This window comes from Hemiscyllium ocellatum, chromosome 1, assembly GCF_020745735.1.
Source record: "Hemiscyllium ocellatum isolate sHemOce1 chromosome 1, sHemOce1.pat.X.cur, whole genome shotgun sequence".
Taxonomy (NCBI): domain Eukaryota; kingdom Metazoa; phylum Chordata; class Chondrichthyes; order Orectolobiformes; family Hemiscylliidae; genus Hemiscyllium; species Hemiscyllium ocellatum.
In genome coordinates this window covers 48,716,351-48,743,707 of record NC_083401.1, presented here as the reverse complement: position 1 = coordinate 48,743,707, position 27,357 = coordinate 48,716,351, and the positions used below count along the sequence as shown (strand labels likewise).

The 27,357-nt window shown below is 42.2% G+C and overlaps 1 protein-coding gene across 5 annotated transcripts in view; it reads right to left on the bottom strand.

The window, feature by feature from the left end:
• Window positions 1–687: 687 nt before the first annotated feature.
• Window positions 688–27,357, bottom strand: part of nedd4l (NEDD4 like E3 ubiquitin protein ligase) — a 464,330-nt gene continuing 437,660 nt past the window's right edge. For all 5 annotated transcript variants that reach the window (XM_060852432.1, XM_060852504.1, XM_060852582.1 and 2 more), the window contains 4 exons: window positions 23,466–23,573; window positions 3,085–3,181; window positions 2,648–2,720; window positions 688–1,246 (listed from right to left, as the gene is read on the bottom strand). In XM_060852432.1, the coding sequence (XP_060708415.1) occupies window positions 1,144–1,246; window positions 2,648–2,720; window positions 3,085–3,181; window positions 23,466–23,573 (381 nt within the window). In that variant the 3' untranslated portion in view covers window positions 688–1,143. The remainder of the gene's footprint in view (window positions 1,247–2,647; window positions 2,721–3,084; window positions 3,182–23,465; window positions 23,574–27,357) is intronic.

Sequence of the window (27,357 nt, the reverse complement as noted above, 5' to 3'; positions counted from 1 at the left end):
GAAGCAAAGGCTAGTGGTTATTTAAAGAGTAATCAAGTCTTTTTGTTTGGCTTGTCTATAGTGTTAATTATTTTAAGTTAGTCGGCATTACATCTTGAAATTAGTAAATAATACAATAAAATGACTCATGAAATTCATGTAGCTTAATCACTGTGTACTATTTTACCTCTTGCAATGAGTAAGATTAAAGTTCAAGATCCAGCCTGCACTCAAATCCTGGACCCACCGGCAGTCTAAGGATTTAAACAGGCATGCTAGATATGTCACAGGCATGTTACTGTAATTTGCTTTACCATATCAGATAACAGTCACCTTACTCCAAAAAGGGAGGAAAATTCAGGTAACATTTTAACAGAATATCTCAAGTTGTTTTGACAGTCTTCATAATGCAAATGTTATTTCATTGAATGCTCAATGGATAACCAGGTTTAGATTACTTAGCAAAATGGAACTGATCATTAAAAATAAAATTGACACCAGTTACTGTAATTTGCATTTGAGATCCCATTTATGCTCATTTGTAACAATTCTGTTAAAGAAAAATAACACTACCTCTGTTTTCATATTCTAGCAAGGCATTAATCTACATCATCAATAATTTAAAAAGTGCTTTTGACCATGATTGATGGGTAAAGGAGGCACAAACATTTCACAGTGAAAATATCAATACACTACAATATAAGCATATTTGAGAGAAAAATGTGAATTAAATATTTAATCGCTTAACAGATTGTGCCTTTTAACTGAGTTAATTAGAGGGATCTGTATATAACTGGTTAGTTTGCAATCCATTGAGTAAACAAAGTGATAATACTATACCTGTGAAAGTGATAGTTCCGATTCACTTTCATTACAAAGTTGGTAAAATGTTGGATTCTTTAAAGAACAATTTTAATACACAGTTAAATTCTATTGAAATGCACTTTTCATCCATACATTATCCACTTTCCTTCTTTTATTATTGTTGGCTGGAGAGTCAGTTTTGAATTTTTCAGCCTTCCAGAAACTTGAAATAGGAATTAACATAGAAGAATTTGTTCCATGTACCAATGTCACTGTGCAATTATATTGATACCACTGGTAAAGTGTTCCTATCTCTAAAAAAATTATAAGCAGCATTCTGTTGACCACAACTGCAGTCAATTAATCTACTCCTTCAAATCCTTCAGCATTTTCCACTGCCATTAGAAGTTTTTCTCGTAAATCTTCAAAAGATTCATAAGGTGGCAAATCAAGGCGGTTAAAGCTGTGAACAGGAGAATAAATGTTTGTCATTAAAAATCTATTAGGCAACAACACAAAGGTGATGGGTGTGTGTTTGTTAATCAAAAAGATTTTAAAAATGGCAAGTTTTGCTGTTGCATCACTTGCAAATAACCAGGCAACTTGAACAGGTAGTTTTCTAGTGAGCTACAAGTCAAAAGTATAATCTTAATTTTAATTTGTTTTACAAAATGAAGACTCTGACAATAACAATTTTCATTTTTTGGAATGGAAATGACTTACTACAGCAGCTTTTTCTTTCATTTCTCCTCTGATACACCTAAAGAAAAGCCCAGTTAAGTAATTTTTAAGCCATTTAGCTCAAAGGCCATGAATACTTCTCTGGGGTTAAGGCCCCTGCAAATACAAAAACCTGCTCTCTTTTCTAACTTTTATTTTATTTTAAAAGGTTGTAAAATAATAAATCCAGCAATGGGAAAGTCTGATGACCTTTGAGAATGCAAGGTCCCCTCATTAGAACTCCTTTGCACCCACCAAGTAATATTAACTTCATTGACTTTTCTTGAAGAGAAAACAAAAAGGTGGATGAGGTTAGTAGTTTATTTTTTAATTCACTCTAGAGCACAGGAATTGCTAGCGATACCAGCATTTATTGCTCATCACTAATTCCCTGAAAAGGTGGTAGCGTACCACCTTCTTGAACTGAAGCAGCCTGTGTGGTAAGGAATGCCCTAAAAGGCTATCCTTTAGAACAGCAGTTTGGCTCAAATGAGCAAGTCGTTAGGCTATTTCAGAGTTAAGAATGTGGTTGCAGGGAGTCACATGTAGGTCAGACCAGGTGAAGACAGCAGATTTCCTTCCCTCAAACGGATTAATGAGCTATATGGGCTCTTGTGGCAATGTAGTCACCACTAACCCTTTATTCCAGCTGGAATTAATGAACTGAATTTAAAACCATCAGTTGCTATAGTCAAAACATTCTAGGCCTCACAATTACTAGTGACATAGATGTCATATTATCGTATATTTGAACGTGGGACTTTAAAAAGATGTTGATAAAGTGCATGGATATGACGTGGTAACTGGAAATGAGAGATGTTATGAATGGCTATTTTTCAGGCAGGAAGGTGAAATGGCATTCAATATTTATTACTCAATCCACCAGTGATTTTTCATATGTAGTAATGGTGTGAACCTTTGGGTACAGCATTTTCAATTGACATAGAACTTGTAAGTCTACTAACATGGAGAAAGGTAGTTATAGATTTCAAGAAGATGTAAATACCTAATGAAGTGGTTAGACACAGAGCAGGTAACAGTCAAGGCAGAAAAGTGTAGAGTGATCTATTTTGGTAAGAACACAGAGAGGCAATATATATAATTTTGACACAATCAATGCATTTAATAACATTACCGATCTTACCATGTGTGAGCCCTTGGTAATTTGTCTGGCGTTCCCCACTGCTCTATTGTAAACAGCTGAGGACCATTGGAACCTATATGGAAATATCAGTTAGTATAGTACAAGTTTTTTAAGAACAAGTTTCCCTATCATCTTAGAACCATATATAAAAACAAACTGAGCGAATACCCCCCACATTCTGATGGGCAGCTAGAATGACCAAAAGAGAGCAGTCTTTGCTGCAGAATACATATCACTAAATTAATTTTCTTTAAAAAAGTACAAATTTGGCTAAATAAATCATATTTTCTTACAAAAGTACAATTACTATACTATAGTCTACAAATATAAATTTTATGGGTTGATGCATGGAATGTTCTATCCACACATACAGTAAAATTTATTAATTAAAACCTGAGGACTAAAGTTCCATATATAGCAAGAACAAAATCACATACCATACAATTCAGCAAACCCATTCATAGGCACTCTTGAAGTTCCAGTAACAAACTGTAGTAGTCGGATACGTTTCTCAGCATCCATCAGTAACACAGCCTAGAGATATTAGAGATTGGGAGAAATAAACAAACAAACAAACAAACAAACAAACAATCAAGAAAGTAGGAAGCAGAATTAATAAAAGTCAGCAGTTAATAAAAAATTCTGGCCATTATCAAATCATCAACTACTTCAACATACAGGTACTTCACCCAATAACAGCAGTGACAATTTATATTTATATATAGTCTTTAATGTAATGAGGCCTGGATGGTCTCCCACATTCTACATCCACCACGAACTGAAACCCTTTCCTGAACCTCTTAAACTTGAAGACATTGAAAATTTTGCTATGTCTGAATTTGTAGCAAGTCCTGTTTCCCTATCACGCCTATGCTTATTGACTAGTTCCATGAAAGTGGAGTTGCAGGTGGATAGGTTAGTGAAAAAGGTTTATAAACCTCTATAAGGTCAGCCCTCAGCCTCCAATGCTCCAGGGAAAACAGCCCCAGCCTATTCAAAGAGATAGGTTCTAAGGATTATTTAAAAGAAGCAAAGTGAATCATAGTGTACAGAGGTGTAGGGAGATTTTTCTAGATCTTGGAGTGAGGCAATTGAAGGCATAGTTACCAATGGTGAAATAATTCAAATTAAGGATGCACAACAGACAACATTTAGAAAAGCACACTTAATTTGGAAAAGCTGTGGGCCAGTAAGAGGTTAACAAAGAAAGGGAGGGTAAAGCCATGAAGAAATTTGAGAACAATGATAATTTTTGAATTGAGATGTTTCTTGACAGCAGTCACAGAGATGTACATTACGGAAACAGACCCTTTAGTCCAAGTCAACCATGCTGACCAGATACCCTAAACTAATCAAGTCCCATTTGCCAGCACCTGGCCTATATCCCTCTAAACCCTTCCTATTCATATACCCATTCAAATGACTTTTAAATGTTGCAATTATACCAGCCTCCACCATTTCCTTGGGCAGCTCATTCCATATATGCATCACCCGCTGCATGAAAAAGTTGCCCGTTAGGTCCCTTTTAAATCTTTCCTTGCTAACCCCAATTCTATGCCCTTTTGTTCTGGATTTCCCCACCGCAGGGAAAAGACTTGGTCTATTTTACCATATCCATGCTTCTCATTATTTTATAAAACTGTATAAGGTCAGCCCTCAGCCTCCAATGCTCCAAGGAAAACAACCCCAGCCTATTCAGGCTCTCCCTATAGCTCAAACCGTCCAACCCTGGCAACATCCTTGTAAACCTTTTCTGAACCCTTTCAAGTTTCACAACATCTTTCCTATAGCAGGGAAACCAGAATTGCACACAATATTCCAGAAATGTCCTCTAAAGCAGCAACATGACCTCCCAGCCCCGATACTCAATGCTCTGACCAATAAAGGCAAACATAACAAATGCCTGCTTCACTATCCTTATCTATCTGCAACTCCACTTTCAAGGAACTAGGGGTCAATAAGCATAGTGGTGATAGGGAAACAGGACTTGCTGCAAGTTCAGGCATAGGCAGCAACATTTTCAATGTCCTCAAGTTTACCAGCCCCGATACTCAATGCTCTGACCAATAAAGGCAAACATAACAAATGCCTGCTTCACTATCCTATCTATCTGCAACTCCACTTTCAAGGAACTAGGGGTCAATAAGCATAGTGGTGATAGGGAAACAGGACTTGCTGCAAGTTCAGGCATAGGCAGCAACATTTTCAATGTCCTCAAGTTTAAGGAGGTATGGGAAAGGGTTTCAGTTCATGGTGGATGTAGAATGTGGGAGACCATTCAGGAGTGCCGCTGTAATGATTCCTCATATGATGAAATTATTTTTATTACTGGAAAGCAATTAAGTCAGCATATTTCAACAAACATTTGATTATCATCAGGTTACCATGATTCAAATTCAAAAGCAACACTATTCAGTGACCCAAGATATCGGTCTCCTAACACTAAAAGTTCTCATTAGTGGATATTCAGAACAATTTACACGATTACAGGAACACACCAGAAAGTGCTACACACCAGCTGTCTTGCTGATGAAGAGAGATAATCATAGGTAAATTGAAACTTCTTATTTCTCTACATTTTGTTTGTGGACTGAAATGGGACAAGAACTGTTTTAAAAAACCAAGATCTGTTGAAGCATTGCTGCACTGCTTTTAAAAATTAAAAGTAACTTGACACTCTTTGGAAGGACTGCTAACGAAGCTTCTTTGTCAAGCACTGGTGGAAGTCTTGTTATTGACAAGTTGGAGACCAGGCGCTTATACAATTGAACTTTAGCTGGCAACCAGCAGCTGATTGCTAGCTAGTCGCTAGTCTACAGACCAATGACAAAGGCTTTCTGTCCACCATTATGTGATTGGCTCCCAGGTAACTGAATAACTTGAGTTTATGAATATTTTGGCAGAAGCCATCGGATCTCCGCACAGATCAGAGTAATCTCTACTCCGTGGTGAAAAGCATCTCAAACCTGAAAATAGACAGTTTCCCCTTTCCAGTTCTAGTCAACTGTTACCTTTATTTGTTCAAAAACTTTTATAAGTGGAAACCTGTCATTTCAGTGCCGCCTGCAAACCAGTCAAACTATCAGAGAAGGAAGATTGAGAAGCAGCGTTCTGATCAACACAAAATTCAACACAGCAAACCCTGTGAACACAGCCCCGTGAATTGTTTTCCCAATCTTTCCCTCTGCCCATAACATTAATGTTTCTTTCCCCCCCACCAAGTGTTTGTGTATGTAAAGAGGAAGTTAGAGTTTTAATTAGGATTGTGTGTTGACAGTGGATATCCTTACTTACGGTCTTATTTGCAATAAATAATAATTGCAAAGTACAGAAACCTGATCCATGCTTTCTGTCAACCAGGGTCTAAGAAATAAATAAATTGGGTATTTTGCATAGTTTTCAAAATAATTAACTTTTGTGGTGACTCCGGTAATGGTGGGTGAAACATAACAATCACTGCACAATGGAACAAAGTAAATGCAATGTTGTAGGCAGGAGAATATCGCTCAGTGAACAGCACAGAAATTGCAACAGCAAATATGATGTATCTTGTTTGTGAAGTAGATTGTGGCTTATCACTGCTGATGGATTTTTTGTGAACTTGACACTTGCATCTCCTCTGCCCAGAAGCTCTTCAGCCACGCTTACCTCCTTCCACCTAGCGCATTTCCAATGCCCCGCCCCCAAGTCCCTCCTCCCTACCTTTCATCTTAGCCTGCTTGGCACACTTTCCTCATTCCTGAAGAAGGGCTCATGCCCGAAACGTCGATTCTCCTGCTCCTTGGATGCTGCCTGACCTGCTGCACTTTTCCAGCAACACATTTTCAGCTCTGATCTCCATCATCTGCAGTCCTCACTTTCTCCTAGAAGACTTATGTCACTCAAAGCAATCACAATAAACTGCACTGGTCTTCACTATTCATAGCAGAGATGAAAAGTGACATTCAAAAATCAGAATCCTAAATCTGTATCCTACGCCCTCATCTCGCCAATAATATCTAATCAGAAGAAAATATTTTTTGCTAAAAACACATTATGCTTCAACAAAATTGTCTCATCTTCCACATTAAAAATCAATAAATTCAAATATATTAGTGAAAAAAATTGCAAACCTACAACAGCAAAATGTTGCCAAAGCTATTGTTTATACTAAACTCTGTTAAAGTTAAGGGAGGTGTCTTTAAATAATTACAAACAGTAGTTAGAACGAACTTTTGAATGTCAAGTTCCAATAACAATTTAATCAAAGCTCCCAATATCCCTAATGTCTTGATTAGCAGAAGTCCAGCAACTTGAGTTTTAAATTTAAATAACTAGGACCAACAGCCAGAGAATAGCATTCCAAACTTTTACTGTCCTTTGCACAAAACTGTGTTTCCCAGTTTCAAGTCTGGTTCCAATTTGTTACATACATGCCCAGGAATTCCAGACAAGCACAAATAGTTTCTCTCCATCGGACCTCTCTGTTCTCCTGAATATGTCGACTATTTCAATCAAATCACCTTTAACATTCTAATTTCTGGGAAATGTAATGATGGTTTGCATTCTGCTCTTCATAATATGAAGTCAAAGTATCATTCTATTCGAAGTGCACTGCAACCCATCCATTTAGAATACAGCCTTCCAAAGATTTACTGACTGTAACTTTTCAAAATTCTCTGTGTGGTCTGGCCACGTTTTTAAATAGCTGAAGCATGTCTTTGGCCACTTGTATTTTAATTCTCTAACGGAAAGATGAGCATTTTTTAGGCTTTTTAATTATATTCTGTACTCATTTATGACATTACCGTGTCTCACCCCCTTTCCCTGACACCCTTCCCACCTTGCCAAATCTCTCTGGACTAGGAGAAAGTGAGGACAACAGATGCTGGAGATCAGAGCTGAAAAATGTGCTGCTGGAAAAGTGCAGCAGGTCAGGCAGCATCCAAGGAGTAGGAGAATCGACGTTTCAGGCATAAGCCTGAAGAAGGGCTTATGCCCGAAATGTCGATTCTCCTGCTCCTTGGATGCTGCCTGACCTGCTGCGCTTTTCCAGCAAATCCCTCTGGAGGTCCATAAGACTAAGACATAGGTGCAGAAATTAGGCCATTCAGCCCATTGACGCTGGTAAGTTTCTCAATCCCATTCTCCCGCTTTCTCCCTGGAACCCTTGAGCCCCTGGACAATCAAGAGCCTATCTTAGTCTTAAACATTCAATGACCTGTTCTCCACAGCCTTCTGTGGCAATGAATTCCATAGATTCATCACTCTCTCTGGATAAGGAGAAGCTTCTCCTTATCTCCGTTCTAAATGGTTTTCTCTTCACACTATGGCTATGCCTTCAGGTCCTAGTCTCTCCTGTAATGGAACCACCTTCCCAATGTCTACTCTGTCCAGTCCTTTCAGTATTCTGTATGTTTCAATTAGATCCCCCTCATCCTTCTAAACTCCAAGTATAGACCCAGAGTCCTCAAACGTTCCCCATATGCTAACATCTTTATTCCTGGGACCGTTCTCGTGAACATCCTCTGAATACGCCTCCAGGGCCAGTACATTCTTCCTAAGATATGGCGCTCAAAACTGCACACAATACTCTAAATGTGGTCTGACTAGAGCCTTATGGAGCCTCAGAAGTACTTCCCTACTTTTATATTCAAGTCTTCTCAAAATAAATGCTATCACTGCATTTGCCTTCCTAACTACTGACTCAACCTGCAAGTTTACCTTGAGAGAATTCTGGACTAGAACTCGCGAGTCTCTTTGCACTTCAAATTTCTGAATTTTCTCCAAACTTAAAACAAGTTGGCTAGCTGAAAAGCTAGAAACATTCAGAAAGTACTCTTGACATAACAATTTTAGGATTCAAAATGGGTGACCTCATCTTTGTTCATATTGAAATGTGTTTGTTAGCTTTTTCCATTCACTTATCCATCAGTATTTGTGATGCTCCACTTCCATCTATATGGTTACTATATCACCTATCTTTATGTCATTAGAATATTTGTAAATGCATCTATCGTGACATCATTAATAAACAGGGAATAATCAAGATCCCATCATAGATCAGTCATATTCGGTCCATTAAGAGTAGCTGTTCATTATTCTGTTTCCTACTGTTCAGCAAATTTCATAATTAGGTCAAATATTTTGGTGCAATTCCTTGAGCTTCAACTAGCTTACCCAAGGATAGATTTAAGGTCATTTACAAAGGAACCAGTGGTGAAATGAGAAAATTGTTGGATGCACTGAGTGACTATGGCCTGAAATGCAAAGTGCGAAGGATTGTTGATGCAGATTTATGAGTTGGATAAATACATCTTTCCATCATTTAACACTCCTAATGTTCCCTAAAAAAATGGTATGCAAAACGAAACATTGTGGGCGGCACGGTGGCATAGTGGTTAGCACTGCTGCCTCACAGCGCCTGTAGACCCGGGTTCAATTCCCGACTCAGGCAACTGACTGTGTGGAGTTTGCACGTTCTCCCTGTGTCTGCGTGGGTTTCCTCCGGGTGCTCCGGTTTCCTCCCACAGTCCAAAGATGTGCGGGTCAGGTGAATTGGCCAAGCTAAATTGCCCGTAGTGTTAGGTAAGGGGTAAATGTAGGGGTATGGGTGGGTTGCGCTTCGGCGGGTCGGTGTGGACTTGTTGGGCCGAAGGGCCTGTTTCCACACTGTAAGTCTAATCTAATCTAATCAAACAAAAAGCACTATCCCACAAGAAAATACATGGTGATGCATAACAAACAAATCAGTGATCCTAAGATAAAGAAAATATGGGATGATTTAAACCAGTTGTGGTTTTTACTTATTGTCATCACCTTTGATATAACGCAATGTCATCATTTGTTTCATTGGTGTCACTGGCAATGCCAGAATGTATTGCCCATCCCTAATTGCCCAGGGTGTCATTAAAAGTCAACCACAGCCAGAACAGGTAAGGAGGACTTTAATGAACCAGATGGGTTTTTAATAACAATTCAAAATAGTTTCATGGCTATCATTAGACTTCTGATTCCAGTTTTTTACTGAATTCATACTCCACATATGCCATAGTGGAATTTGAACTCAGGTCCCCAGAACAATTACTTGGGTCTGTAAACAAATAGTCTAATGATAATATCATTTGGCCCTCACCTCCCCTATAACCTATGCTCTTAAAAAAAGCCATTAATTGTCAATTCAAAGAAATTTCACTGAACACTGAATGTACTTGGGATTTTATCACAAAATGTCAATCTGATCTTTAACTGACTTGAGGATCTGCCTAATTTCTGTGAGTCAGGTATATTTAAAGGGATAATTTGCCATTCAACTTGCACTTAGGTAGGGATGAGGAGATAGGCGAAAACAGATTTGCAGACACTGGACAAACTTAGGAGTTATCAACTAAATAGCTGGTGGTAAAGCTTCAGCTGATCCTATATTATGTTTTGGGGGTGGTGACTGAGTTTTGCTAATTCCTGATTGTGATTGGTTCAACAAGTACATTCATATCAAAAAGTAAAGAAAACGATACATTGAGAAGGAATCTTTTGTTAACTAGGGTTAGTAACTGCACCTCAAATGACTTTACAAGGGAATATCCAATTTGTTCTTTCAGTCAATAAACTCCTCTTATAAAAGGTTAGTTTCGGTCAGCCACGTCATTAATAACTGTATTAAGAAAAATTGCCCAACTTGGGTCAGTAAACTCTGAATTTAAATAAATACTGTGGTCCATTCAAATACCTATGATCCTGGTAGGATCATTTCCAAATTGCTTATGCAGGACATAATATTTTGTAACATTTGTCAAAATAAAAGTCAAACCAATAAAAATCTGGAATTAAAAGTCTAACAATGACCATGAATTCACTAGTGTCCTTTAGAGAAGAAAACTGCCAGTCTTACCTGGTCTGGTTCACATGTGACTCCAGACCCCACAGCAATATGGTTGACTCTTAATTGCCATCTGGCCAGCCAGTGATTACCTCACCAATAGGAATGAATTAAGAGAAAATTCATTTCCATTGAAATTATATAAAGTCATTTTTTAAAAGTTTTGTTTTTACAAGCCGAAAAATCAAACTCAGGTTACAGCTGTTTGCAACACAGAACTTGGCAAATGTGATCATATAGGTTTCGTGAAATACTTCCAAACCTCTCTTAGAAAACAATAGAATTCCTGTGTGGAAACAAGCCATTTGGTCCAATGAGTCCAGAATGATCCTCTGAAAAGCGTCCTACCATGACCCACCTTCCGCAAGTAACTCTGCCTTTCCCATGGCTAACGCACTAACCTACACATCCCTGAACACTATGGATAATTTAGCAAGACCAATCCACCTAACCTGCACATCTTTGGAGTAATGTGAGGAAACCGAAGCACCCAGCAGAAACTCATTCAGACACGGAGAGCATGCAAACTCCCTGTAGACTGTCACCTGAAGGTTGGAATCAAACCTGAGTTCCTGGTGCCGAGAGGCAGCAGTGCTACCCACTGAGCCATTGTGCCGCTCTGTTGTTTGACAATCAAGTGAAAACAAAATTATGGACAGAATGTAGCACTGATAAGAGGGACAGATTTGATTGATAACAATTTTGAAAACAGCAGACGCTGCAAGGGATTTATTTTGGCACAAGTCATTCAATTGCGTCTCTTTCCAAAGTTTGCATAATTAAACAAGTTAACTCACAGGAGTTTTGCAAAAATTATCAGCAAAAAGAATGATCAATTTTAAAAGAATTCTGCTGTTTTCCCCTTCCTTTAAAATCACCCTCAATTATGGTCATGGCAAAGCTCAACACATGATTTAGATGCATAACTTACATCACCTCACAGCAGCACTCACTGAAAGAGCACTTTCAGGTTGTGCTGACTGAGCCTCAGCTCGAGGTTTTCTAACAGGTTTGAGATTCTTGCTCCCTGTGTGGATGGAGGCAGAGGATATAGGGAAGATGAGCAAACTGACCATAGCACTATGGTACAGCAATCCATTCAAGAGCAGGGAGAAAAGAGAAATAGTATATCCTGTGGCCAGGATTGAGAGTCATGAAGAATGTGTTGCTTGCCTGGTATTCAGATTCAGGATACCTCATGTGGCCGCAGAAGTACTTGGAGTGGGAGGAGAAGATCCCATTGTTGTGGTCCATGTAGGTACTAACAAAATAGGTACAAACAGGAAAGAGGTTCTGCTAAGGGAATATGAGCAGTTAGGAGAAAAATTAAAAAGGTAAAAACAATGACTGCAGATGCTGGAAACCAGATTCTGGATCAGTGGTGCTGGAAGAGCACAGCAGTTCAGGCAGCATCCAAAGTGCAGCGAAATCGACGTTTTCGCTGCACTTTGGATGCAAAATTAAAAAGCAGAACCGAAAAGCTGATAATATCTGGATTACTACCAGAACCATTAGCATACAGTCAACAAGATCAAAGAGGTAAATACATGGGTCAAAAATTGGTGCTAGAGAAACAGGTTCAAATCTGTGGGATATTGGCACCAGTACTGAGGAAGGAGGAAGCTGTTCCCATGGAATTGGCTCCACTAAGATCATGCTGGGACCAGAAGCCTGTTGAGTCACATAATTAGGGCTGTGGATAGGGATTTAAATGAGAGGGTGGGTTCAACTGCATGAAATATTATGAATATAGTAAAAAAAAAGGTGTGAGAGGACTCAGCAGAGATTATTCCAGTTTCCAGAACAAGTAATGGGACAGGCAGTTTGAAAAGTCTCAGGAATCGAATTACAGGCACAGCAGATAGGGGACAACTATGAGAAGGGGGCAATCAATACAGGATGAAGGTGTGATACTTAAATGCACACAGTATACCACCAAAAAAGACAAATGAGCTTGTGGCACAGATTGAAACTGGCAGGGATAATGTTGTGGGTATCATATAGATATGGTTGTAAGAGATCAGGGCTGGGAAATAAACATCTATGGATTCACACTATTGAAATGGCAGGCAGATGGGCAGAGGAGGTGGGTTTGCCTTCTTGTTAGCAAGAAATGAAATTAAAACAAAAGCGAGAAGTGATTATAGAGTTGGAAGGTGTGGAATCTGTGTGGGTAGAGTTGAGGAACTACAAAGGAAAGAAAGACCCTGATGGTGGTTACGTATACGCTTCCTAACAGCCGTCAGGATGTGACAAAGGAAATAAATCAGGAGATAGAAAAGGTTTGAGCTATAGGGAGAGGCTGAATAGGCTGGAGCTGTTTTCAGTTGAAGGTGAATAGCCAAGGTCTTTTCCCCAAGGTCGGACAGTCCAGAACTAGAGGGCATAGGTTAAAAGGTGAGAGGGGAAAGATTTTCATGTCGAGGGTTGTGTGTGTATGAAACGAGTTGTCAGAGGTGGTGGAGGAGACTGGTACAGTTGCAACATTTAAAAGGCATCTGGATGGGTTTATGAATAGAAAGGATTGAGGGGGTTATGGGCCAAATGTTGACAAATGGGACTAGATTAAAGATATCTGTTCTGCATGGATGCTTGGACTGAAGGGTCTGTTTCCGTTCTGTACATTTCTAAAACTCTATGGCTCTAAAATGCATTAGGTAAGGACTATTACTGTAATCGTGGGGGACTTCAAGATGTAAATGGACTGGGAAAATCAGGTTGGTAGCAGATCTCAAGGAAAGATTTGTGGAATGTCTATGAGATGGTTTCGTTTGGATCAGTATGTGGTAGAGCCCCACTAGAGAGCAGGCAATTCTGGATTTGGCAGATTTGATTAGAGAGCTGAAGGTGAAAGATTCTTTAGGGGTCAGTGAGCATAATATGACAGAATTCAATCTGCAATTTGAGGGGGAAAAACTGGAACCAGATGTACAAAGAACAAAGAGAACCAAGAAAATTTACAGCCCAGGAACAGGCCCTTCAAGTCTGAGCCGATCCAAATGTACTGTCTAAACCTGTCGGTCAATTCCTAAGCATTTGTATCCCTCTGCTCCCCACTTACCCATTGATCTGTCCAGGGGCACCTTAAATTAATCAACCATGCCTACCTCTACCACCTCTGCTGGCAATGCGTTCCAAATGCCCACCACCCTCTCTGTGAAGTACTTGTCATGTGTATCCCCCTTAAACTTGCCACCTTTCACGTTGAAAGCATGACCTCTCGTTATTGAATCCTTCATCAGGGGAAAATGCTTGTCTTTATCCACTCTGTCTATACCCTTCATGATTTTGTAAACCTCAAATCAGGTCCCCCCTCAATCTCCTATTTTCTAGTGAAAATAAACCTAACCTATTCAACCTCTCTTCATAGCCAGCACCTTCCATACCAGGAAACATCCTCTTAAACCTTCTCTGCACCCTGGTAATGTGGCAACTAGAATTGTACACAATATTCTAAATGCGGCTGAATCAATGTCTTGTACAATTTTAACATGACTTGCCAGCTCTTTACTCAATACCCTGTCCAATGAAGGCAAGCATATTATATGCTTTGTTGACCACTCTATCCACCTGTGCAGCAACCTTCAGGGTACAATGAACCCGCACTCCCAGATCTCTCTGCCCATCAACTGTTCCCAAGGCTCTTCCATTCATTGTATAATTTGCTCAACTGAGTAAAGATAACTGAAAAAAAAATGAGGAAAGAGCTGATCAGGATTGATTGACGGGGAGCTTAGCAAGGAGGGCCTCCATTTTGCCAGAGCGGCGAGGAGAGAAGGAGAGGTGAAGCGAGGGCTGCCAGGAAGTGTGAGTTTTCCCACATTAAAAGGGACTTAGCTCGGGAGTCGGGCCTCCATTTTGCCAGAGCAGTGAGGGAGGAGCGAAGGACTTCTGGGAAGACATATTTGTGTGGTTGCGTTACTCAAAACACTACTTGGGTAGTGTCTCCCACCCATCCTCCTCCTCTAACCAAAAAAAAAGTACCTGTGCGTCACATTGGTAACGTAATGAGTTTTTTTTTATTCCTTATTTTTTCATCTGACTCTTTGGGAATTTAGAATAGTGGGAATGGAGGTTAGGGCAGTTGAATGTTCCTCCTGCAGAGGGAGGTAAGGGTCACACTAGTGTCCCTGCTGACTACATCTGTGGGAAATGCACCCAACTCCAGCTCCTCAAAAACGGTGCTAGGGAACTGGAGCTGGAGGAACTTCGGATCATTCGGGAGGCAGAGGGGGTTATTGAGAGGAGTTACAGGGAGGTAGCCACTCCTAAGGCACAAGAAAAAGGCAAATGGGTTACACTCAGGGGACGGAAAGGGAACCGGCAGGCAGTGCAGGAATCCCCTGTGGCCATTCCCCTCAACAATAAGTATACTGTTTTGGATACTGTTGAGGGGGATGACTTACCAGGGGAAAGCAGTGGGGTACAGGGCTCTGGCACAGAGTCTGTCCCTGCTGCTCAGGGAAAGGGGAAGAGGAGCAGAGCAGTAGTCATTAGGGACTCCATAGTTAGGGGGACAGATAGGAGGTTCTGTGGGGACGAGAGAGATTCACGGTTGGTGTGTTGCCTCCCAGGTGCCAGGGTTCTTGATGTCTCTGATCATGTTTTCAGGATCCTTAAGGGGGACGGGGAGCAGCCCCAAGTCGTGGTCCACATAGGCACCAACGACATAGGAAGGAAGAGATATGGGGATTTAAGGCAGAAATTCAGGGAGCTAGGATGGAAACAGAGCTAGGGCGAATAGAGTTTTGTCTCTGGTTTGTTGCCTGTGCCACGTGCTAGTGAGGCAAGGAATAGGGAGAGAGGGGAGTTGAACACGTGGCTACAAGGATGGTGCAGGAAGGAGGGTCTTGGATTCTTGGATAATTGGGGCTTTATCTAGGGTAGGTAGGACCTCTACAAGCAGGATGGTCTTCATCTGAACCAGAGGGGTACCAACATCCTGGCGGGGAAATTCGCTAAGGCTTATGGAGTGGGTTTAAACTAATCCAGCAGGGGGATGGGAACCAAAATTATACTTCAAGTATAGAAAAAGTTGAGAGTAGGGAGGTCCAAAATCAAGTTTCAGGGACGCAAGATGGCACCGGCAACCAAGAAGTTGGTTTGAAGTGTGCCTACTTCAATGCCAGGAGCATCCGGAATAAGGTGGGTGAACTTGCAGCATGGGTTGATACCTGGGACTTCAATAGAACATAGAAAAATACAGCGCAGTACAGGCCCTTTGGCCCTTGATGTTGCACCGATCGAAGCCCACCTAACCTACACTAGCCCACTTTCCTCCATATGCCAATGTCCATTTAAATGCCCATAAAGAGGGAGAGTCCACCACTGTTACTGGCAGGGCATTCCATGAACTCACGACTCGCTGAGTAAAGAATCTACCCCTAACATCTGTCCTATACCTACCACCCCTTAATTTAAAGCTGTGCCCCCTTGTAATATCTGACTCCATACGTGGAAAAAGGTTCTCATTGTCAACCCTATCTAAACCCCTAATCATCTTGTACACCTTTATCAAGTCACCCCTAAACCTTCTTTTCTCCAATGAAAACAGCCCCAAGTGTCTCAGCCTTTCCTCATATGATCTTCCTACCATACCAGGCAACATCCTGGTAAACCTCCTTTGCACCCGTTCCAGTGCCTCCACATCCTTCCTATAGTATGGCACACAATACTCCAGATGTGGCCACACCAGAGTCTTATACAACTGCAACATGACCTCAGGACTCCGGAACTCAATTCCTCTACCAATAAAAGCCTTCTTCACAGCACTATTTACCTGGGTGGCAACTTTTGGAGATCTGTGTACATGGACACCAAGATCCCTCTGCTCACCCACACTACCAAGTATCCGACCATTAGCCCAGTACTCCATCTTCTTGTTACTCTTACCAAAGTGAATCACTTCACACTTACCTACATTGAACTCCATTTGCCACCTTTCTGCCCAGCTCTGCAGCTTATCTAGATTAGATTAGATTACTTACAGTGTGGAAACAGGCCCTTCGGCCCAACAAGTCCACACCGACCCGCCGAAGCGCAACCCACCCATACCCCTACATTATCCCTTACCCCTTGCCACTATGGGCAATTTAGAATGGCCAATTCACCTGACCCGCACATCTTTGGACTGTGGGAGGAAACCGGAGCACCCGGAGGAAACCCACGCAGACACGGGGAGAACGTGCAAACTCCACACAGTCAGTCGCCTGAGTCGGGAAATGAACCCGGGTCTCCAGGCGCTGTGAGGCAGCAGTGCTAACCACTTTGCCACTGTGCCGCCCACATCCGCTGGAACCTGCCACATCCTTCCACAATGTTGTGGCCATTTCAGAGACATGGTTAGAGGAGGGACAGGAATGGTTGTTGCAGGTTCCAGGATTTAGATGTTTCAGTAAGAACAGAGAAGATGGTAAAAGAGGGGATAGTGTGGCATTGTTGGTCAAGGACAGTAAGAAAGAATGTTTGGGGACTCGTCAACTGAGGTAGTATGGGCTGAAGTTAGAAACAGGAAGGAGGTCACCCTGTTGGGAATTTTCTATAGGCCTCCGAATAGTTCCAGAGACGTAGAGGAAAGGATAGCAAAGATGATTCTCGATAGGAGTGAGAGAGACAGGGTAGTTGTCATGGGGGGCTTTAACTTTCCAAATATTGACTGGGAACACTATAGTATGAGTATTATAGATGGGTCAGTTTTTGTCCAGTGTGTGCAGGAGGGCTCCCTGACAGTATGTACACAGGCCAACAAGGGGCAAAGCCACATTAGATTTGGTACTGGGTAATGAGCCCGTCCAGGTGTTAGATTTGGAAGTAGGTGAGCACTTTGGTGATAGCGATCACAATTCTGTTATGTTTACTTTAGTGATAGAAAGGGATAGATGTATACCACTGGGCAAGAGTTACAGCTGGGGAAAAGGCAATTATGATGCGATTAGGCAAGATTTAGGAAGCATAGGATGGGCACATTAGAAATGTGAAGCTTATTCAAGGAAAAGCTCCTATGTGTCCTAGATAAGTATGTACCTGTCAGGCAGGGAGGAAGCTGTAGAGCGCGGGAGCCGTGGTTTACGAAGAAAGTGGAATCTCTGGTCAAGAGGAAGAGGAAGGCTTATGTTAGGATGAGATGTGATGGCTCAGTTAGGGTGCTTGGGGGTTACAAAATGGCCAGGAAAGACCTAAAGAGAGAGAGTTCAGAAGAGCCAGAAGGTGACATGAGAAGTTGCTGGCAGATAGGATCAGGGTAAACGCTAAGGCTTTCTATAGGTATTTAAGGAATAAAAGAATGACGAGAGTAAGATTAGGGCCAATCAAGGATAGTAATGGGAAGTTGTGTGTGGAGTCAGAGGAGATAGGGGAAGCACTAAATGAATACTCTTCAACAGTATTCACTCTAGAAAACGACAACGTTGTTGAGGAGATTTCTGAGATACAGGCTACTAGACTAGGTGGGATTGAGGTTCACAAGGAGGAGGTATTAGAAATCCTGCAGTGTGTAAAAATAGATAAGTCCCCTGGGCCGAATGGGATTTATCCAAGGATTCTCTGGGAAGCCAGGGAGGAGATTACCGAGCCTTTGGCATTGATCTTTAAATCGTCATTGTCTACAGGAATAGTGTCAGAAGACTGGAGGGTAGCAAATGTGGTTCCCCTGTTCAAGAAGAGGAGTAGAGACAACCCTGGTATTTATAGACCAATGAGCCTTACTTCAGTTGTTGGTAAAGTGTTGGAAAAGGTTATAAGAGATAGGATTTATAATCATCTAGAAAAGAATAATTTGATAAGGGACAGTCAGCACAGTTTTGTGAAGGGTGGTCGTGCCTCACAAACCTTATTGAGTTCTTTGAGGTGACTAAACAGGGAGATGAGAGTAAACTGGTTGATGTGGTATATATGGATTTCAGCAAGGCATGTGAAAAGGTTCACCACAGTAGGCAATTGTACAAAATGCAGAGGAATGGGATTGTGGGAGATATAGCAGTTTGGATCAGTAATTGGCTTGCTGAAAGAAGACAGAGGGTGGTGGTTGATGGAAAATGTTCATCCTGGAGTCCAGTTACCAGTGGAGTACTGCAAGGATCGGTGTTGGGACCCCTGCTGTTCATCATTTTTATAAACGACCTGGATGAGGGTGTAGAAGGGTGGGTTAGTAAATTTGCAGACGACGCTAAGGTTGGTGGAGTTGTGGATAGTGATGAAGGATGTAGTAGGTTACAGGGAGACATAGATAAGCTGCTGAGCTGGGCTGAGAGGTGGTAAATGGAGTTTAATGTGGACAAGTGTGAGGTGATTCACTTTGGTCGGAGTAACCGGAATACAAAGTATTGGGCTAATGGTAAGATTCTTAGTAGTGTAGATAAGCAGAGAGATCTCAGGTCCAGGTACACAGATCCTTGAAAGTTGACAGGGTTGTTAAGAAGGCATACAGTGTTTTAGCTTTTATTAATAGAGGGATCGAGTTCCGGAGCCATGAGGTTATGCTACAGCTGTACAAAACTAGGTGTGGCCGCACTTGGAGTACCATGTACAGTTCTGGTCACCGCATTATAAGGAGGATGTGGAAGCTTTGGAAAGGGTGCAGAGGAGATGTACTAGGATGTTGCCTGGTATGGAGGGAAGGTCTTATGAGGAAAGGCTGAGGGACTTGCGGCTGTCTTCGTTAGAGAGAAGAAGGTTGAGAGGTGACTTAATAGAGACATATAAGAAAATCAGAGGGTTAGATCAGGTAGACAGGGAGAGCCATTTTCCAAGAATGGTGACGGTGAGCACGAGGGGGCATAGCTTTAAATTGAGGGGTGATAGATATAGGACAGATGTCAGAGGTAGTTTCTTTACCCAGAAAGTAGTAAGGGTATGGAATGCTTTGCCTGCAATGGTAGTAGATACGCCAACTTTAAGTACATTTAAGTCGTCATTGGACAAGCATATTGACGTACATGGAATAGTGTATGTTAGATGGGCTTCAGATTGGTATAACAGGTCGGCGCAACATCGAGGGCTGAAGGGCCTGTACTGCGCTGTAATGTTCTATATTCTATATTCTACGATGGTACAGCAGTAAAGGCAGGAGGTTCTGGGAGTAATTCAGGAGGAACTGCAGAAATCCATCCCAAGGAAGAAGAAACATGGCCACATATGCTTGTCATATGAGGTACTATTGCCTCACAGTGCCAGAGACCCGGGTTCAATTCCCGCCTCAGGCGACTGACTGTGTGGAAATAGCACATTCTCCCCGTGTCTGCGTGGGTTTCCTCTGGGTGCTCCGGTTTCCTCCCACAGTCCAAAAATGTGCAGATTAGGTGAATTGGCCATGCTAAATTGCCCGTAGTGTTAGGGGCAGGAGTAAATGTAGGGAAATGGGTCTGGGTGGGTTGCGCTTCGGCGGGTCGTTGTGGACTTGTTGGGCCAAAGGGCCTGAATCCACATTAAGTAATCTAATCTAAAGCATATTAAGGGGAGGATGAAGCAACTATGGCTGACGAGGGAAGTCAGGGACATCATAGAAACAAAAGAAAAAACATACAATATAGTCAAGATTTGTAGGATGCCAGAGGATTGGGAAGCCTTTAAAAACCAGAAGATAACTTAAAAAAAAGGTGGAGATGAAATTTGACAGTAAGCTAGCTAGAAATGTAAAAGATGACTGTAGGAGTTTTTTTGTATATCTAAAAGGTGAGAGAGATGCAAAAGTGGACATTGGATTGCTGAAAACTGAGGCTGGAGAAGTAGTAATGAGGAACAAAGAAACGTCAGAGGAATTGAATAGGTACTTTGCGTCAGTTTTTACGAGCAGCATACTTGAATTTCAAGAGAATCAGCATCGATAGATTAGTGCAATGGCCATCAAGAAGGAACAGTTGCTGGGGAAGCTGAAAGGTTCTGAAGGTGGATAAATCACCCAGACCAGATGGACTACATCCCAGAATTCTAAAGGAGATTGCTACGGCAATTGCAAAGGCATTTCTGGTAATCTTTCAGGAATCACTGGAGTCAGGGAGGGTCCCAGAGGACTGAAAAATGGCTCATACAACACCCCTATTTAAAAAGGGAGGGAGGTACAAGACAGGAAACCACAGGCGAGTTAGCCTGACCTCAGTTGTCGGAAAGATTTTAAAGTACATCATTAAGGTTGAGAGTGTGGAGTACTTTGGAAGTACATACTAAAATAGTTAAAAATCACACAACACCAGGTTACAGTCCAACAGGTTTAATTGGAAGCACACTAGCTTTCGGAGCGTTGCTCCTTCATCAGGCGATAGTCCCCTCCACTATCACCTGATGGAGTGTCGCTCTGAAAGCTATGTGCTTCCAATTAAACCTGTTGGTCTATAACCTGGTGTTGTGTGATATTTAACTTTGTACACCCCAGTCCAACACCGGCATCTCCAAATCATGAATACTGAAATACTGCGTCAGAGTGGCTTTCATGGGGGTGTGTGTGTGTGCGCGTGTGTGTGCGCGTGTGTGTGTGCGCGTGTGCGCGTGTGTGTGTGTGTGTGTGTGTGTGTGTGTGTGTGTGTGTGTGTGTGTGTGTGTGTGTGTGTGTGTGTGTGTGTGTGTGTGTGTGTCTGTGTGTGTCTGTGTGTGTGTAGGGGGGGGGGGGGGGGGGGGGGGGGGGGGTAAGAATCATGCCTGACAAATCTGTTAGAATTCTTTGAGGAAATGATGAGTAAGTTAAAGAAAAGGAAGCCAGTGGACATAATGTATTTGGATTTCCAGTAGTACTGGCATGGATAGAGGACTGGCTGACTGGCAGAAAGCAGAGAATGGGGATAAAGGGATCTTTTTTAGGATGGCAGCCAATGACTAGAGGACTTCTACAGGGGTCAGTGTTGGGACCACAACTAGTCAGGTAATACATTAACAATCTGGCTGAAGGAAATGACGGCATTGTTGAAAAGTTTGCAAATGACACAGATCGGTGGAGGGACAGCTAGTGTTGAGGACACAGGGAGGCTGTAGAAGGATTTGGACAGGCTAGGAGAGTGGGCAAAGTAGTGGCAGATGGAATCTAATGTGGTAAAGTGTGAGGTCATGCACTTTGGTAGGAAGAATAGAAGCATATATTATTTTCTAAATGGGGAAAGGCTTTGGAAATGTGAAGCACAAAGGGACTTGGGAGTCCTCGTTCAGAATTCTCTTAAGTTAACATGCAGGTTCAGTTGGCAGTTAAGAAGGCAAATGTAATCCTAGCATTCATTTTGAGAGGGCGAGAATACAAGAGCAGGGACGTACTGCTGAGGCTGTGTAAAGCTCTGTTCAGATGGCACTTTGAATATTGAGAGTTTTTGGCCCCATATCTAAGGAACGACGTGTTACTATGGGACAGAGTCCCGAGGAGGTTTATATGAATGATACTGGAATGAAGTGCTTGTCATATGAGGTACGACTGAGGACTCTGGTCTGTACTCAATAGTATTTAGGAGGAGGAGCAATTGTGTTAAAATTCGCAGAGTACTGAGAGGCCTGGATATAGAGTGGATGTGAGAAGATGTTTGAGATGAGGAGGAATTTCTTCAGCCAGAGGTTGGTCAATGTGCTAAACTCATTGCTATGGAAGGCTGTGGGAGCCAAGTCATGGATTGTATTTGAGATAGATAGGTTCTTAATTAGTAAGGGGATCAAGGGTTGTGGGAAAAAGGCAAGAGAACGGAGTTGAGAAACATATTAGCCTTGATTACATGGCAGAGCAGAATCAATGGGCGAGAAGGCCCATTCCTTTCTGCTCCTTTCTTTTATGGTATTTTGAAGAGAAGCCATAGGAGCCAAATCTCTAGAATTTCAAATGTAAATATAGATTAATAATTTTAGAAATACCAGAACACATTTTCAAGGTTCAATTTCCACATCATCTTCAAAAATATTGCCAGATGGGCTGGCTGCCACATGTGTAAAACTGATTGGACTTGAACATTTGAAAGTTCGACTTAGTAGAAGTCACGTTAACCTGATGCTTTATTGACCCAGAAATCACTTCACTCTAACTGGATACAATGACCTACTAATAGCACTGTCCAAAATATTAACCTTTCAATGTATGGGGCTAAAAAGGAATCCAGAAAGTAAAGTAGACAAGGCCCTGAGCTGCACAATTTCAATATTTATAGCACAGGCATAACAAGATGGAAAACAGGGTGTATAAGTGTTTTAATTCCTTGGTTACTCATTCATGGTGGATTATATTTTAAAAATGTCACAACTGGCATTTACCTGCGATATATTAAGATGTTTTCTAGTAAAAATAATTGAGTTGCCTTTGCCACACTTGTGGATAGCAGCAATTTCAACTTGACAATAATGTCCAAAAGCCTTGCTATTGTTGCTATAATTTAACAAGATGTAAGGTCAATAGCCTTACAATTCTGGAATCTAAATCCATAAAAGTGTTCAGGGTCTGGAAAACTTTCAGGTCCATATGTTGGTGATAAATGGGAGGCTATACTTTCCAAAGATAAAAAAGTGACAGAAGAAAAGCAACAATTATCATCCAACTCACTGTTTTATCTGTAAAAAGAAAACGTTATACTAATACAACACTTGCAGTGTAATGTCCGAGATCTCCATCAAGATTGGGTTATCAGTTAATTAAGTGTCAGAATGCAGACATTTGCTACCTGCACTTTTTGTTAGCGTCACTCTTCATTGAGAATGATGTTTACTGCTTCATGTGAAGAACAGCTTCTCCAACTAAATTTAGTCAACAGAATTCAGGAATGCAGAACCTTCTATCCAAGATAATACTTAATATCAGCACTCCAATAAATTCATATGTGCCTACTAAGGAAACATTTGTTTTAAAAAAAAACACAAAAAATTAAAATACAGAAACTAAGGGATGCAAAACTTATTTTAAGAGTAACTTTACAGTGATGTGAATATTTATGTACAGCAGAGGAACAGTTTCAACAAAGACTGAAGACTGCTCACTGTTGTACCAGGATTAAATGTTTAATCACACGTTACCTTCCAGAACCATTGAATGACTGGGTGGTTTGTGCAGTAGTTGTTCTTATAAACAGTGTGTTGCCGCCAGTCATTGACATCCACATCTCCAAGACCACACATTAGCAACTAGAAAAAAAATCACAAATTACACAAAGATTTAGGTAATTTACTGAACAAAAGGATATGTACTTGCAAAAGCATAACTTGTAAATTATCCACTAGCTTTAAGTGACTGATTTGGAATGCAGATGAGGCTATCTGCATTTCTGATTAGTAAATGAAAATGGGAAGGGTCAATATGACAAGACACTTTCTTGCCCCCGTCCATGAATTTGATTAGTACAAATTGCAAAATTCACCACAATTTAAATATGTGAAGCTTTACCTTCCTATATAATCATATAAAGCTGAATTTTATAGACTATGCACAGATGGGAAAGCTGATGGTTGGATCTATAAATGAAGGAAGCATATCCACTGACTTCCTTGCCCACCTCAATCACTGATCCCAAGTTACTTTGAGCAGTGGGGAAGCTGTTGGGCTGGCCACCCTCCAGAAGCTCAATTAATGGCATCAAATTGGGAATTAATATTCTATTAGGAGATTCATTCCACTGCCACACTGAATTAATGGGCAGCCTGAAAAGCCAGTGCTCAACACCCAGCCTGACAAATTTAAGTCTCCGTGTCACTCACCAGTCAGAGGGTGGGAATGTGGTAGCTGTTTCTGGACCTCTGGTGCCACTCCCTCCCACTGTTCTACCTCCCTACATACTCACTCCTTCTCAACTGCCCTGCTCTATATGTCTCCCCACTCTCACATCCCTTTCGATCTCAGATTTTTGCATCAGTTGCTCAGCATAACCTCCTCGGCCTACTTGCAGCACCAGAAGAGACCACGATTCATGTTTGGTGCTGCAGGCCTCCAAGTAGATGGCACTTTTGAGATACAGGATTTCTTTCTGGAAACTGATGGAAGCCTCAGACTAATTAAAGAACAGTTACCTGAATAATTAAAGCAGGGCAGGCGTGATCTGGAGGTGGGCTCTCCTGCAACATGCATGTTATGATGCAGTGTACTCACCGACAATGTATAACCCAGCACAGTTAATCTGAAAAGTTATTACCAGACACTTCAACACTAAGATAAAGCCTTCAGCATTCCAATATTCTCAAATGCTACAGTTTTTCCACATCTGGTCACACGTGATAGTGGACAATCAAACAACTTAGTGAAGGACCACACTCTGTGAAAATCTCCATCCACAATGAGAGGGAGGTTGGGCGGAGAATAAGGACGAGTACGTGAATATGAAAGTCAAGGCTGAAACTTTTGCAAATATTTTCAGCCAGAAATGCCAAATAAATTATTCATCTTGGCCTCTTCATTGGATCCCCAACAACATAGAAACCAAACTTCATTTAATTCAATTCATCCCATGTGATATCTGCAATGATATTGCTTGTATGCATTGACATTTGCTGTTGAGCTTACAATGGTGATCTAGTTCCGACCCTGGTGATTAATTTGAAGCCACAGACTTGAGATGCTTTTTCTGTTCTTGAATATAAATTACGCTGAGTCCACAGTGCAAAACCTGACCATCAAGCACAACCGATCCAGACTTGCCTTAATATTGCACAAGAGCCTCTTATTACTTCTCTCTTTCACTTCTGATCCTGTTACTGCAAAGGCTCCGGGCATCGACAACACTGTGGCTGCAGTACTGAACTGTTGCCCCCTACAACCAATCGTGGTCCAAGCCAAGCAGTTCCAGTATGGCTGCAACTCCAGTATCTAGCTGATAAAGTGGACAATAACTAACCAATCAACTTATCAAGTATCAAATCATCAGATGAATGATAGAAATGGACTTCAATGTTTCTATCAAATGGTCCTTATTCACCAGCACCCTGCTCAGTTTGGGTTTTAAAGAGACCATTTGGCTCCAGATCTCAGTCCAATCTTCATTCAGGTACGTATACAACAGAGCTAAATTCCAGAAATGAGGCAAGATTGACTGTCTGACATTAAGGCAGAATTTGGTCAGATTTGTCATTAAAAAGAGACCTGGTAAACTGATGCTGATAGAAATTGGAGAAGGTTTAGGAGTCGGTGGGCAGACTGGTTCAGAGGGGCGGGGGGAGCACCTCCAGCTGGAGTTATAATCAGCATAGAGTCATAGAGATGTACAGCATGGAAACAGACCCTTTGGTCTAACCCCGTCCATGCCGACCAGATATCCCAACCCAATCTAGTCCCACCTGCCAGTGCCCGGCCCATATCCCTCCAAACCCTTCCTATTCATATACCCATCCAAATGCCTCTTAAATGTTGCAATTGTACCAGCCTCCACCACATCCTCTGGCAGCTCATTCTATACATGTACCACCCTCTGCATGAAAAAGTTGCCCCTTAGGTCTCTTTTATATCTTTTCCCTCTCACCCTAAACCTATGCCCTCTAGTTCTGGACTCCCCGACCCTAGAGAAAAGATTTTGTCTATTTCTCCTATCCATGCCCCTCATAATTTTGTAAACCTCTAACGTCACCCCTCAGCCTCTGATGCTCCAGAGAAAACAGCCCCAGCCTGTTCAGCCTCTCCCTGAAGCTCAGATCCTCCAACCCTGGCAACATCCTCGTAAATCTTTTCTGAACCCTTTCAAGTTTCACAACACCTTTCCGATAGGAAGGAGACCAGAATTGTGCGCAATATTCCAACAGTGGCCTAACCAATGTCCTGTACAGCCGCAACATGACCTCCCAACTCCTGTACTTAATAAGGTAAAAACAATGACTGCAGATGCTGGAAACCAGATTCTGGATTAGTGGTGCTGGAAGAGCACAGCAGTTCAGGCAGCATTCAAGGAGCAGCGAAATCGACGTTTCGGGCAAAAGCCCTTCATCAGGAATAAAGGCAGTGTGCCTGAAGTGTGGAGAGATAATCTAGAGGAGGGTGGGGGTGGGGAGAAAATAGCATTGAGTACAATGGGTGAGTGGGGGAGGGGATGAAGGTGATGGATCAGGGAGGAGAGTGTGGAGTGGATAGGGGGAAAAGGAGATAGGCAGGTAGGACAAGTCCGGACAAGTCATGGGGACAATGCGGAGCTGGGTGTTTGGAACTAGGGTGAGGTGGGGGAAGGGGAAATGAGGAAACTGTTGAAGTCCACATTGCTGTCCTGTGGTTAAAGTGTTCCGAGGCGGAAGATGAGGCGTTCTTCCTCCAGGCGGCTGGTGGTGAGGAAGCGGCGGCGAAGGAGGCCCATGTCCTCGGCAGAGCGGGAGGGGGAGTTGAAATGTTGGGCCACAGGGCGGTGTGGTTGATTGGTGCGGGTGTCCCAGAGATGTTCCCTAAAGCGCTCTGCTAGGAGGCGTCCAGTCTCCCCAATGTAGAGGAGACTGCATCGGGAGCAACGGATACAATAAGTGATATTAGTAAATGTGCAGGTAAAACATTGATGGATGTGGAAGGCTCCTTTAGGGTCTTGGATACAGGTGAGGGAGGTGGTGTGGGCGCAGGTTTTACAGTTCCTGCGGTGGCAGGGGAAAGTGCCGGGATAGGAGGGTGGGTCGTAGGGGTGGCGTGGACCTGACCAGGTAGTCACAGAGGGAACAGTCTTTGCGGAAGGCAGAAAGGGGTGGGGAGGGAAATATATCCCTGGTGGTGGGGTCTTTTTGGAGGTGGTGGAAATGTCGGCGGATGATTTGGTTTATGCGAAGGTTGGTAGGGTGGAAGGTGAGCACCAGGGGCGTTCTGTCCTTGTTATGGTTGGAGGGGTGGGATCTGAGGGCGGAGGTGCAGGATGTGGACGAAATGCGTTGAAGGGCATCTTTAACCACGTGGGAAGGGAAATTGCGGTCTCTAAAGGAGGCGGCCATCTGGTGTGTACTGTGATGGAACTGGTCCTCC